Here is a 13,425-nt window from a genome sequence, read left to right on the forward strand (position 1 = left end):
AATGTAGTATGTTCTTGTAGAGGTTTATTCACACGATGCGAGCTATACAAGGGGCATTGATCGTCGCGTCTAGCATACAGATCATTCTTGGCTACAGCCAAGTATGGGGTCTTTTCTCAAGGTATATCATTACTTGTGTTGTTTTTTGTTTTTGAAAGACACATTCATTGTCTTAACTATACTATGAGATTCTTATCCAAATTCATTACTTGCTTTTCATCTTTTTCAATTTCAGGTTTTTTAGCCCTCTTGGTATGGCACCAGTTGTTGGATTGGTTGGTCTCGGTATGTTCCAGCGAGGATTTCCCCAGGTAACTCATACAAAGCCCCACTCCACAGTCCACACCATGACTTTGCTTTAAACATTAATGAAATATCTCTTTTAAAACTTTGATTATCTTGTTTTATAGCTCGGGAACTGCATTGAGATTGGACTACCGATGCTATTGCTTGTCATTGGACTAACCCAAGTAAAACCTTTGTGTTGTTTTAGACTTTCTTTGCTTGCTCTCCAAGTTATTTCTCTCTTTGCTTATGCTATTTTCTTTCTTTCTTGGCAGTATCTAAAACATGTCAGACCATTTAAAGATGTCCCAATCTTTGAAAGGTTTCCGATATTGATCTGGGTAACGATTGTTTGGATCTACGCCATTATCCTTACCGCAAGTGGAGCTTACAGAGGCAAACCATCACTTACACAACATAGTTGTCGAACAGACAAAGCAAATCTTATATCAACAGCTCCATGGTATTCAGCAGCTCAGTATCCTCATGTATTGTGGTTACATAGTACATATCTCATTGTGCTTATAATGTGTCGTCAGGTTCAAGTTTCCATACCCTCTCCAATGGGGGCCTCCAACGTTTTCAGTAGGCCATTCGTTTGCTATGATGTCTGCAGTTCTTGTATCCATGGTCGAGGTAAAGAAGCAGAACATTGTTAGAGTCATTGCAAGTAACTTAAGTTTAATTGTGTTAGGGGGTCTGAGATGATTAATTTAATGAGTTGTGCAGTCTACTGGAGCTTACATGGCAGCTTCAAGATTAGCCATAGCCACGCCACCTCCTGCTTATGTATTGAGTAGAGGCATTGGATGGCAGGTAGTGTGATATAAAAAGACACATATAAATGCATATCGCAGCCTCTAGATTTCTCCTATATCTTATCTGTTATGCAATGTTTCTTGTTAAAAATTCAGGGCATTGGTGTATTGCTTGATGGTCTATTCGGAACAGGCACAGGTTCTACTGTTCTAGTGTAAGTAAAGTAACTTCTTGGAAGCTATCGTTTTCGCATATTCACTGCTCTTTAATGAAGGTGTTAAAATGTGTTTGCAGTGAGAATGTAGGACTTTTAGGCTTAACAAGAGTTGGAAGCCGTCGTGTTGTTCAAGTATCCGCAGGCTTCATGATTTTCTTCTCTACATTGGGTACAAAAACTTACTCATACTTGTTATAGGCTTTACCATTCATTCTATTGTATCGGATCCTACAGTTTAAAAGCTTTGTTGTTTGTTTTGATCAGGCAAATTCGGAGCTGTGTTTGCATCGATACCAGTCCCAATATACGCAGCATTGCACTGTGTCCTCTTCGGCCTTGTTGGTAAAGACCATCACAAAACTGAATACACAACATCATCTCACTGAAAGAAAACATTTGTCATTTGTTTTATCTTTATTGCAGCTGCGGTTGGTCTATCATTTCTTCAGTTCACTAACATGAACAGCATGAGAAACCTAATGATCACCGGTCTATCACTCTTTCTCGGAATCTCAATACCTCAGTTCTTCGTCAACTACTGGGACGCTAGACATTACGGGCTAGTTCACACAAACGCAGGATGGTTCAACGCCTTCTTAAACACAATATTCATGTCTCCAGCAACAGTTGGTCTAATCATAGCAGTGTTCATGGACAACACAATGGAAGTAGATAGATCAAAGAAAGACAGAGGCATGCCTTGGTGGGTCAAGTTCAGAACATTCAGAGGAGATAACCGTAATGAAGAGTTCTACACTTTGCCTTTTAACCTCAACAGATTCTTCCCTCCTACATAGTAGTAGTTCAAACTTTGATTCCCGATGATTCTTTTTTTTTTTTTTGGTAGCGGTCTTTATATTATGACCCTAGTTGGAAGTAAAATTCAAAATTTTATTTCTTATGTAGATTCAATAAGATCATTTACATTGTTCATATTTCTAGATTTTTTTTCCTTTCCATTAGAATTATGTTCGTGTAAGCGACGAATTCATTATGAATTCCAGTTATTAAACAAACTGGGCTCTGGTGAAGACAATCACCATTATGTTCCATATCTTTCGTGTTCAAACCATGTCATAATTATTACAGTCATTAACACCATCCCAAATAACAGTTAATCTTGGCTAATGGTTTAAACAATAATTTCAAAACATGATTCGAAGGAAATAGCTAAGATTGAAAGTTAAAAACTTCAAAAAAATTGGGAAGCCTCAGTAAGCCAGCGTTTTTCACATCAAAGAGTATAAAACTCAGACGGTAATTCCATATTTTAGCAATAATCATCATCGGTAACCTTCCCAATAATCAAAAAATGGTTTTCAAAAATCTAAAATGTAATCGCCGAAATGGCTCCGTAGATCGTGTAATAATCGAGATCCACAGGTTCCTATCAGTAAGCGAAACACGTACATCTGTTTATGTCCAATGTAGCATCGAGGATCATAGCCACATAAGAGCTACCGTCGACGTGGCATCGGACAATTTTAATAAATCAAGAAAAAATAAAAACCCTCAGCGAACCCTTGTCAAATCACCCACACAACGAACACAGAACGGTGGGAAGTACGGTGAAGACCCGGCCGAGGAGTCAAGTACTCGACCGTAAACGGATCCGGGTTTGGGATCCGGATACGAGCCGGGTTAGACTGATCGGGGGATGGGTAATTCATCGGATGCAATCCTCGTTCAGTCCGTTGTTGTGTAAAGTGTCATACGGCACTTCCTATCTATGGGATTGCTTCTTCATCGGGAATTTAATAAAAAAAAAAAAAAAAAAATTGAGAATCGAAAAACTAGCAACGAACTGTGTAAAAATTAGGTTGAATAAGCTACAAAAAAGTGGATGATGATACGAGAGAGAGAAGAGAATCTGAATTTATATAGAAGGGGTACGAGTCGGCTTAACTTTAAAACCCTAATCTCCTTCTCGTAAACCCTAGCGTTTTGACAGAGTTAACATATGGCCCAATAATAGCCCGTATGTATATGTGGGCCGGAAGATATACTAAATCCAAAGGGCTTTCCGAAATGACTTTTCCATAAACCTATTCTAAAACCCCAGTGACGTAACAATTCCATGACTGGAGTAGCCCATTCTATTGGTATTGGGTAAGCCAGAACTTAAAAGAAACAAGTAAGATTGGTCTTCATGGTTGTGGTCCTGTGGACCTTGCGGTTCTCAAATAGTTTTTCAATTCTTTTATTTTATTTTATACCTATTAAAGATTTTGAGAAAAATAGTTTTTTAAAACCAAGTTTGTGGAATCAAAATAAAATATGAACATGTAGACAATACATATATTTTTTTTAGTCTGATTCTTAAAAAGTGAATGCTTAAAGTGGTTAAAATTTCAACTTTTTGCAATTTGATTTGGAAAAAGATTATAGAATTCAATTAGTAAATGATTGCTGTGGATCTCTTTGTATGTGGAAAGTCAAATATTTTCGTAAAAAAGTTACAATTTATGAATAGTAAACAAAAAGTAGTCCAATCCATATATGGTTTTGTATTTTTCATTTGATGCAGCCATTCAGAGTTTTACCCAAAGATTTAGAGATACATATCTCTTTTCTTGAGTTAATTACTAGATATATGGACTTATTTGAGGGGTATTTATAGGTTTTGCCATTTGTCCAACAAACTTTCAAAAATGTCATTTTTTATATCTACGAACACAAATTTATACATAACGTTTGGATTTATTAGGTTTCAGTGTTTTTTAAGATATAGTTTTTGTTATGAAGTATGTGTTTTATGAAAAAAAAAACTCTAAAAGATTTCATATTTAAAAATGGCAAGATTGAAAATTATTGAGACAAATGGCAAAAACAAAAGATTTTAATCAAATAAATGGCATTTTGTGTAAGAATCCCCTCTTTTCTTTGTTCTTTGTAAACTCACAAATTAGAATAAATTCTATAAGTTTCTTTCAGTATTCTCTTGATAACACTTTTGGAACCCATCTACACATTTATTGACCACATAAACCATCGAAGGGGAAATATTTTTACTAACAGACGCCCATTGTCACAATACGTCAAGTTCATATGATTTCCATATGTACTACAATATAAATCATGGTCCACTACTTTTTGTTTTGTGTCAATTGTCTGAAAATTCTTCATTTACCTTAGCAAGAATGCTTCTAAGCTAATTTTGACGTTTAGAGTCTTTCCTTTCCTTACTCTAAACTGTATTTCAATAATCACGAAAAGAAAAGCAAGAATTTTTTTTCAACCAATATAAAAGGAGATCCAAATAGAAACACTTCAGAAACCGTATAACCATTTGTTGCACATTTATTTCAGCTATTAAACCAGAACCGGCTAAACCGATTTACTCCATTAGGCTATGTAACTTTAACAGTACAGGCACGAGCACACACACGTGTGGAAGGAGACAAGAGCGAAGAGGGTTAATGGGACCGGAATGAACAGTGAGACTACGTGTGAGAGAGTCCTAAGGCACGAGGCATCGTGTTCTGCGAACGGCTCATCTTCTATCATGTGGGTGCCACTCTCTTTTGCCCACTATCTCGATCTCTTCAAAATTTAGCAATTTCAAAGTCTTACCATTTTTTGTTAAATTTGTGTAGCTAGCTAGCTCGTCAGGAATCTTTAGACATTTTTGTAACTTTTGTCTTCTCACACCTTAAAGTCTGTCTACAAGAATTTTTGTACTTTTATCTACTAGACTTGTATTAGGAAATTGTTTCACAAAAAAAATAGCGAGTGACTCTAAATTTTGAAATTATTTTGATATTTTCTTTCTAATTTCTACGGTTGGAGACTCATCTCACAAACTAGTAGTATAAAGAATTTTACAAAACATGGTAGGGTCGGCGTGCAATGTTACCTCTATTATTGTCTTTACTTATTTTTGTTTTCTATTTTACTTCAAAGGAAGGATCTATAAGAATTTTTATGACAGCTAAATAGAGGTAACCACTATTTACCCTACACACTAAATAAAAAATACTAAACAGCTAACCACTAGTAAATAAAGTATTCAACTTTACGTAAAACAAAAACAAAATGATTCAGATTCATAAAAACCCCATCAATTCTACTCATGATTAGCTGTAAACTCTAAGCATATACATACAAAGTTTACAAACTGCAATAACATGTGAAAGATGGGATCAATGGATCATAGGGGAGAAGGTGATGCAAATTATATGACATTGTCACATGTGAAATGAATATTGAAATACTCAAATACACTAGATAAAAAAATCTGTCACGGTCAGCTGATCAATCTTGATAAATCTTCTATCACTTTTGGTAGCAAAGTGGACAATTGTGTCACGGTTCAGATTCAAGGAAAGTTGGGAATTGTCAAAGAAGGAGGAGCAGGAGTCTATCTGGGCTTACCAGAATGCTTTAGCAGCTCTAAGGCAGATATGTTAGCCTATATCCATGACAAGATGAAAAGCAGAATGTCTGGTTGGTATGCTCGCACTCTGTCTTATGGTGGGAAAGAAATTTTGCTCAAATCTGTGGCAATGGCAATGCCAGTCTTTGCAATGTCGTGTTTCAAGCTTCCAAAAAAGACCTGTGAGAATCTGACATCGGCTATGTCTGCCTTCTGGTGGGATTCAGTAGAGGATAAAAGAAAAATGCATTGGCTTGCATGGGATAAACTTTGTCTACCAAAACATTTAGGGGGTCTTGGATTTAAAGATATTCAAATCTTCAATCAGGCTTTGTTGGCTAAACAAGCATGGAGGATTATTCAAGAAAAAAACAGTTTGTTCGCTGCTTTTTTCAAAAGTAGATATTTTGATGAATCAGATTTTCTATCTACTGAACTTGGAGGACGACCTTCCTTCACTTGGAGAAGTATCTTGCATGGTAGGGACCTACTAAAAAGAGGTTTGAGACAAATGATTGGAGATGGTGAGTCCACCTTTGTTTGGTCTTCTCGGTGGCTTTTGGATGGGGTTATGAGAGCTCCCTTAATGAAGAACATAATCTTTGATCTAGATATGAAGGTTAATGAGTTGATAGACGATTCGACTTTGACTTGGGATTTGACTAAGCTGAATCATCATTTCTATCCAAGGGATGTGGAGTTGATACAGAAAATCAAACCGGTCTCTTTGTCAAAAGATTATCTTATCTGGGAACATACAAAGAGTGGAGCTTATACGGTGAAATCCGGTTACTGGGCAGCCTACCAAAGAGAAAAGATTGAGTTAGTAACCAAAGCTATGATGCAGCCTTCTATACTCCACATAAAAGATCTGATATGGAAATGTGATACTCTATTAAAGATTAAATCGTTTATGTGGAAAGCTGTGTCTGGTGGAATTCCAGTTGCTGACAAAATGGTAGCAAGAGGTTTGAAAGTGGACACACGATGTCAAAGATGTGGCAATGAAGGAGAATCGTCAAACCATGTCCTCTTCTCGTGTACGGTAGCAAGACAAATTTGGGCTCTATTCAATTTCCCTTGCCCTGAAAATGGGTTTGATTCTCAGTCACTATACCAGAACATGTACTACCTGCTATTGGTTAGCAAAAATCCAAAAGTACAGGTAGAAACTCGGAAAGCCTTCCCTTGGATTCTCTGGCAAATTTGGAAAAACAGGAATCTTCTTTGTATTGAAGGGAAAAGCTTCAGTCTTCTTGTCACGATCAGCAAAATCAGAGAAAATGTGCAAGAATGGATTCATGCTCAAGCTTTGAATGAAGTTACGGCTGAGCGGGTAAAACAACAAGGTTCCCAAATAAAAAAGCGTTGGCTTCGTCCATCAGTTGGCTGGGTTAAATGCAACCTCGCTTGGTCATGGGACAATGTCTCAAATGTAAGTGGAGCAGGGTGGGTTCTGAGAAATGATGCAGGTATGGTCTTACTGCATAGTAGAATGTCTTTTGGCTATGTGATTTCAAAGCAGGATGCGAAACTTCAAGCCTGGATTTGGACCATTGAAAGTATGTTAAGTCTCAACTACAACAAAGTTAGTTTTGTTTCAGAGGACAAAGATTTCGTTGAAGCTGTACTTAGACCAAAAGCATGACCATCTCTTAAATTTCAGTTCCATATGCTGGGAGCAAGTTTGGAAATTTTTTTGGATTGGAACTTGGTGTTGGAAGACAGAAACTCAAATCTTGGAGCTCACCTTATAGCTAAGAGCGTCACAAGAGAGAATCGGTGTCAATCGTATGTAGCAACCGGATATCCATCTTGGTTACAAGATCTCTTTGAGGAGGATAGGGCTAGTTTATAGTTTAAATCTTCAGTCAGTTTTTATTGGGATGGTTTTTTGTTAATCCGTCTTGTATTTTAGTAATCCAACATGTCAATCAATATATAATTTATTCAGTGAAAAAAAAAAAAAAAAAAATCTGTCACTAAGAAAGATTACGTAAGAACCTAATAATTTATTCACTTATTAATAATTCCTTTTGGATAATAAGACCCAGTCTTCTTTACCTTGTTTACCACCACCACTTTAGTTAGTCCTCCCCTCACTCTCCCACAACACCACTCTCTCACAACCCTAAATCTCTCTGTGGCTCCTTCTTAAGCTCTCATCTCTCTCTCCCCAACTCACTTCTCACCAGAAGCTGAGTATGGATCTTCTCACACCTCTCGTCTTCCTCATCCTCCTCTCACCCATTTCTCTCTCAGGTAACAACATTACATTACATTTATCAAGAAAACATAACATTACATTACAAAACCACATTCTCATTACTCTGTTCTCATGTTCTGTTTTTTTTTTTCTTACAGATGCTGGTTCCATCGGCGTAAACTACGGCCGTATCTCCGATGAACTACCCTCCGCATTCAAAGTAGTCCAGCTCCTTAAATCTCAAGGAATCAACAGAGTCAAGATCTTTGACGCAGACCCATCAGTTCTCAAAGCTTTATCCGGATCTGGTATCAAAGTCACAGTAGATGTCCCAAACGAGATACTCTTCTCCGCCGCAAAGAGAGCTTCCTTCGCCGCTTCGTGGGTCAAACGCAATGTAGCTGCTTACCATCCTTCAACACAGATAGAATCAATCGCTGTTGGTAACGAAGTCTTCGTTGATCCACACAACACCACTATCTACCTTATCCCTGCAATGAGAAACATCCACAAAGCTTTAATCAGTTTCAATCTCCACTCCGACATCAAAATCTCCTCACCTCTTGCCTTGAGCGCTCTTCAAAACTCTTACCCTTCTTCCTCCGGATCTTTCCGACCAGAACTCGTTGACACTGTCATTAAACCAATGCTTGACTTTTTACGCGAGACTGGTTCAAGACTCATGATCAATGTCTACCCTTTCTTTGCTTACGACGGCAACTCTGACGTCATTCCTTTAGACTACGCTTTACTCAGAGAGAATCCAGGAATGGTTGATTCAGGCAACGGTTTGAGATACTTTAATCTCTTTGACGCTCAGATCGACGCGGTCTTTGCAGCTATGTCGGCTTTAAAGTACGACGACATCGAGATCATTGTGACGGAAACTGGCTGGCCGTCGAAAGGAGACGAGAACGAAGTCGGAGCCACCATAGCAAACGCAGCGTCTTACAACGGAAACCTAATACGGCGGATCTTGACACGTGGTGGTACACCGTTACGTCCTAAAGCAGATCTAACGGTGTATCTCTTTGCTCTGTTCAACGAGAACAAGAAGCTAGGTCCCACCTCTGAGAGAAACTATGGTCTCTTCTTCCCTGATGAGAAGAAAGTTTACGACATCCCTTTCACTACTGAAGGGCTTAAACATTACCGTGACGGTGGTCATACTCCGGTTACCGGAGATCACCAGGTCACGACGCCTCCTATGAGTGGTGGAGGAGGTGTCTCGAAGAGTTTGAATGGTCAGTCTTGGTGTGTAGCTAACGGTGACGCTGGTGAAGAGAGGTTACAAAAAGGTTTGGATTATGCTTGTGGTGAAGGTGGTGCTGATTGCCGTCCGATTCAACCTGGTGCTAACTGTTACAGTCCTGATACACTTGAGGCTCACGCTTCCTTTGCGTTTAATAGTTATTATCAGAAGAAAGGACGCGCCGGTGGGAGTTGTTACTTCGGCGGCGCCGCTTACGTCGTTAGCCAACCACCAAGTGAGTGTAACTCCTCTTTTTTCTTGCTAATCAGTGTGGCGCATATTAAGAGTAGGTTTTGGGGCGTTCATGCTAACCTACGCTGATTAGGGTAGCGTAGTTTTAGGGTAGTGTAGATGTGGGTTTAATTATATGATGTGTGGACGACAGAGGTCAAATGTTCCCACGTGAACATATATAGTAGACCACTAGTGTTTTAACTTGTCGTGGCTTTACGTCATCTTGGTGTTAAAAAAGAATCCTATGATATTTATTTTTAGATATTTTAAGTTTGATTTGTGAATCTAATCTCAAAGAAGCTGATTGGTTTTTGATTTAATGTGAATATGCAGAGTATGGAAGATGCGAGTTTCCGATAGGATACTAAGGAAGACGATTTAGAGATTAATTATATATATATATATATAGATATATATATTCGTATCTTGATGTATTTTTGTTTGGCCGGAAGTTTTTAGTTAATTTTTGTAACTTCTGACTTTTTAAATGTTGTGTTGTTAATATCAACTGAGACGCGCGATGTTCTTGATATTAAATATTTAGGTAATGGAATTATTAATGTTGGGTAAGCTGCAGAAGTAGAGAAATGTTTGTGACAGTTTTTGTGGTAATTACTATGACTAGGTGAGAATACCCGCACTACGTGTGGGTTTTTATCTATTAAAGTACTTAAAAAAATTATATTATATTGAGTATAACCAAAATTTAGTTATATTGTTGCATTTTGAAAACCAAAGAATTTTCGTTTATTCAATTTTGTTAATGTTATTTTTTTCATTTTTATATACTTAGAACTTTTAAAGATATTTTTTACACTAAAAAAAATAAAATACAACACAACATTACTAACATATCTCAGCATTTTCTCAAATAGATGTTCTTTGATTCATTAATTTTACCACTAACATATCCATATATTATAGGAGTTAATTAAGAGATCGGCATTTTTTCCAAAGGTATTATAAGAATAGGGCTTTCTACCCGTACTCACAGAATTAGTCATTTTTAAGAGATTGAAAAGACAAAATTGTCCCTTCTCTCCAAAGAATCGAATCGATTGTCTCTCCCCCTCTCGCAATCTGTAATCTCTCTGTTCTGATCTTCTTTCTCAACTAAACAAACAAGATCGCCCCAAAAAAATCTATACTAGTATTTTTGCACCACTTTTTGCTCAAAAATATGTTTATGGAAACATTTATCATTGAATATTATTTAATGCTTATATTCATATTCAAACAGTTTAGTTAATTCTCTCTACTATCCTTATAACCAAACAGAATTAAAATAATTTAAATATCTATATAGATAATATTCTGTAATTAATATAGATATTTAGAAGATTTATTCCATATTTAATAAATTTATTTTCTTATCATCTTTTTTTTTTTTTAATTTAAATGTAGTGAATAATCATATAATACATAAAGTTAATAAAAACATATATTTTTTTTCCTGCATATATTGTGATTCGAATTTTTTAAAACGAACATATATTACTTAATTAATATAAAAAGTGTGTGTTCAACATACATATATAGTAAATTTACGGTAAATAGTAAATTATATAATTTAAAAAGTTTTTAATTTATAACTAATATATCTAAACTTAATAAAAAGTTTAACATATGAATATTTTAAACGTATTAAATTTTCAAAATAACGCAAACGAGTTATATTATATGACGGGTTGTATGACATTACATGGTTGAAATGATAATACTAAAAATAAGATATCCTTAATATGATACTTCAATACAGGTTAAAACCTTATTTTACTATTTTAACAACAGTAATATAAATATGTCGAATCAAACTGATTTAATTAAGATTGTATTAAACAAAAATTGTTGTGCAGTATACCACAAATTATATACTAAATCACTAAAATTCTACATTAGCAAAATCAGTATTAAAATAGTATAATAACAAAACAAAAAATCAAAAAATAAAACTTGCTCTGCGGTACACCGCGGGTCATAATCTAGTTAGCTAAGAATATAAATAAAGAGATCTGGAGAAGTTAATTTCAATTTGTAGGGTTTTAAATTTTTCTGAAAGTTTCAATTTCCCCTTTGTAATTTGGAGATTGGCTGAGGAGAAGAGAGGGAGAGTTTCGAACTATCAGGTTCGTTTTTGGCATGCAACTTACACTTCATTTCTCTCTAATTCAAAGGTAACAAAAATCCCAAATTTTTTCCATTTTACAACAACGCTTTCATCTTCTTTGATGCGTCTCTGTATCGCAGGAAGCATTGTGAGAATCGCCAGAAGTTGGAAGGTATGTGAGCTCTCTTTATGTGTCATCTTTGAATGAGTTGTAATTTTTTTTATCTGTACTCCAGAAACGAATCTAATGGGGTTTTAATCATGTCCTTTACAATATGTGTGTTTCATATGTTGTTTGGGTTCCATCGGTTTTAGTTCCTTAGGGTATAGTGCTTCTTAATTAATAGTGTGTTTAATTTGTTACTTGGGTTTTGTTAGTTGTAGTTCTTTAGGGTTTAATGTTCCTTTATAAGAGTGTGTTTGATTTATTTCTTGGGTTCCCTCAGTTATAGTGTTTAGGGTATAGTTTTTTTTTTCATATATGGTGTTTGATTCAGTCATTGGGTTCCATTAGTTACAGTCCTTAGGTTATATTTCCACTTAATACATGTGTTGTCCTCTATTATTGAATTCCCTTTCTCTCTTTGGTTTACTCTCCTCATTTAGTTGACTTTGGATCATACTAATTTCAGAGAATCCATCAACAAGCACGTCTTCATAGTCATTAATTTCTACATCTCATGGTATTGTTGCACTTTTGTAATCTGAACGGTTTGATCTATGGTAAACTTTGTTATTTACTTTTGAAATGTTGGCTTTTGCGTTTGTTATTTTTGCACAAAGATGTCTGATTTAACATTATTCTGTTAGTGTTTGATCTTAATCTTTATCACTTGGTCATCTATATTTATCCTTCTGCAGGTGTAAACACTGCAAGGAGGTGTTCATGAGATAATTTGGCTTATACATTGATGAGAGAAGTTCCGGAAGAAGAAGTCAACAACTCTCTCTCTCTCTCTCTTTCTTCTACTCTTGCTAAAACGTGAAACAATATGTAAATTTCTTATATTGTAAACATATTGTTTACATATTGCTTTAATTTTGACTGAATCGATTAAACATTCTAAGCAAAAAAAAAAAGCAAAGCTCCACCAAGGACAATTAGTCTTTTTGCCCTACAAAAAATGCTCATTTCTGTAAGTATGGACAAAAATACCTAAAATGATAGTTTTGCTCACAAATGCCTAAATCAACAATAATCCCTATATTATAGCTTCCAAAACATCGTGGGATGTTTTTTTTCCTTTTAACATCTTGAAAAGTTGCTTGTCCCTCTACCTTAAATCTTTAGGAACTTCTATATAGGTCAAAAAAAGTATTTAACTTTTTATTTCTAAATGGTCACAAGAAAGAAGGAATCTTATTTCAGCTCATTTTGTGGTACATGTTTATGAAAATGTAAAACCTGCTAGTGGATATATCTCTACCTCTTTTAATCCTGCTATTTTCAGGAGTTTTTTTACATTGCTATATCTTATAAAGCTGCTGCTATTTCCAATAATTTTATTATTCCACTTCACATGTACTTCATAATGTAGCATAATTAAATTTCCGGGATTTCGAAACCGAAAATCGTAAAACTACTCCTCATGTTGTAGATAAAGAGACTGCAAATAAAGTTTTTCTCATTACTTGGTTTTCAGATCCAAGATTCACCCATAACCGATACTTAAACCATGATGATTTAATTATCTAAGAATCCACGTTAAAATATTCGATAATAAACAGACATATGAAAGAGAATAAGAAACCTTTCACATATTAATCCAAACAGATCCTTGGTATATACATTTGCGTCTCTGTCCCATTTGACCAAAGTCGCAACAAATACAGTCAATGAGACAAAGTAAACATCTTTAAGTGTATCATTTGAAAGCTATGCATCCCCGTCTTTGTTAAAAGTTACTAATCGACTACAGCCTTTTCGGTTGTAGAAGACTATGAGACATCATCTTGATTTCGGATCGTGATACGTGAGGCTGCAAAACTA

The 13,425-nt window shown here is 35.6% G+C and overlaps 2 protein-coding genes and 1 pseudogene across 2 annotated transcripts; 2 read left to right on the plus strand and 1 right to left on the minus strand.

Annotated features, from left to right (window-relative positions):
- LOC104709685 (nucleobase-ascorbate transporter 1-like) lies at positions 25-2,277 on the plus strand. The gene is made up of 10 exons (XM_019228869.1): positions 25-121; positions 236-311; positions 411-470; positions 561-748; positions 825-921; positions 1,015-1,101; positions 1,200-1,258; positions 1,339-1,430; positions 1,526-1,603; positions 1,685-2,277. The coding sequence occupies exons 1-10, from the start codon at positions 36-38 to the stop codon at positions 2,056-2,058; spliced, it is 1,197 nt and encodes a 398-aa protein (XP_019084414.1). The 5' UTR covers positions 25-35; the 3' UTR covers positions 2,059-2,277.
- LOC109132252 lies at positions 4,622-4,758 on the minus strand (annotated as a pseudogene).
- LOC104699088 (glucan endo-1,3-beta-glucosidase 12-like) lies at positions 7,772-9,898 on the plus strand. Its single transcript, XM_010414435.2, has 3 exons — positions 7,772-7,898; positions 8,001-9,329; positions 9,662-9,898. Exons 1-3 carry the CDS (start codon positions 7,841-7,843, stop codon positions 9,694-9,696), a joined length of 1,422 nt encoding a protein of 473 aa, XP_010412737.1. The 5' UTR covers positions 7,772-7,840; the 3' UTR covers positions 9,697-9,898.

Source organism: Camelina sativa, chromosome 1 (genome assembly GCF_000633955.1).
Source record: "Camelina sativa cultivar DH55 chromosome 1, Cs, whole genome shotgun sequence".
Lineage (NCBI taxonomy): Eukaryota > Viridiplantae > Streptophyta > Magnoliopsida > Brassicales > Brassicaceae > Camelina > Camelina sativa.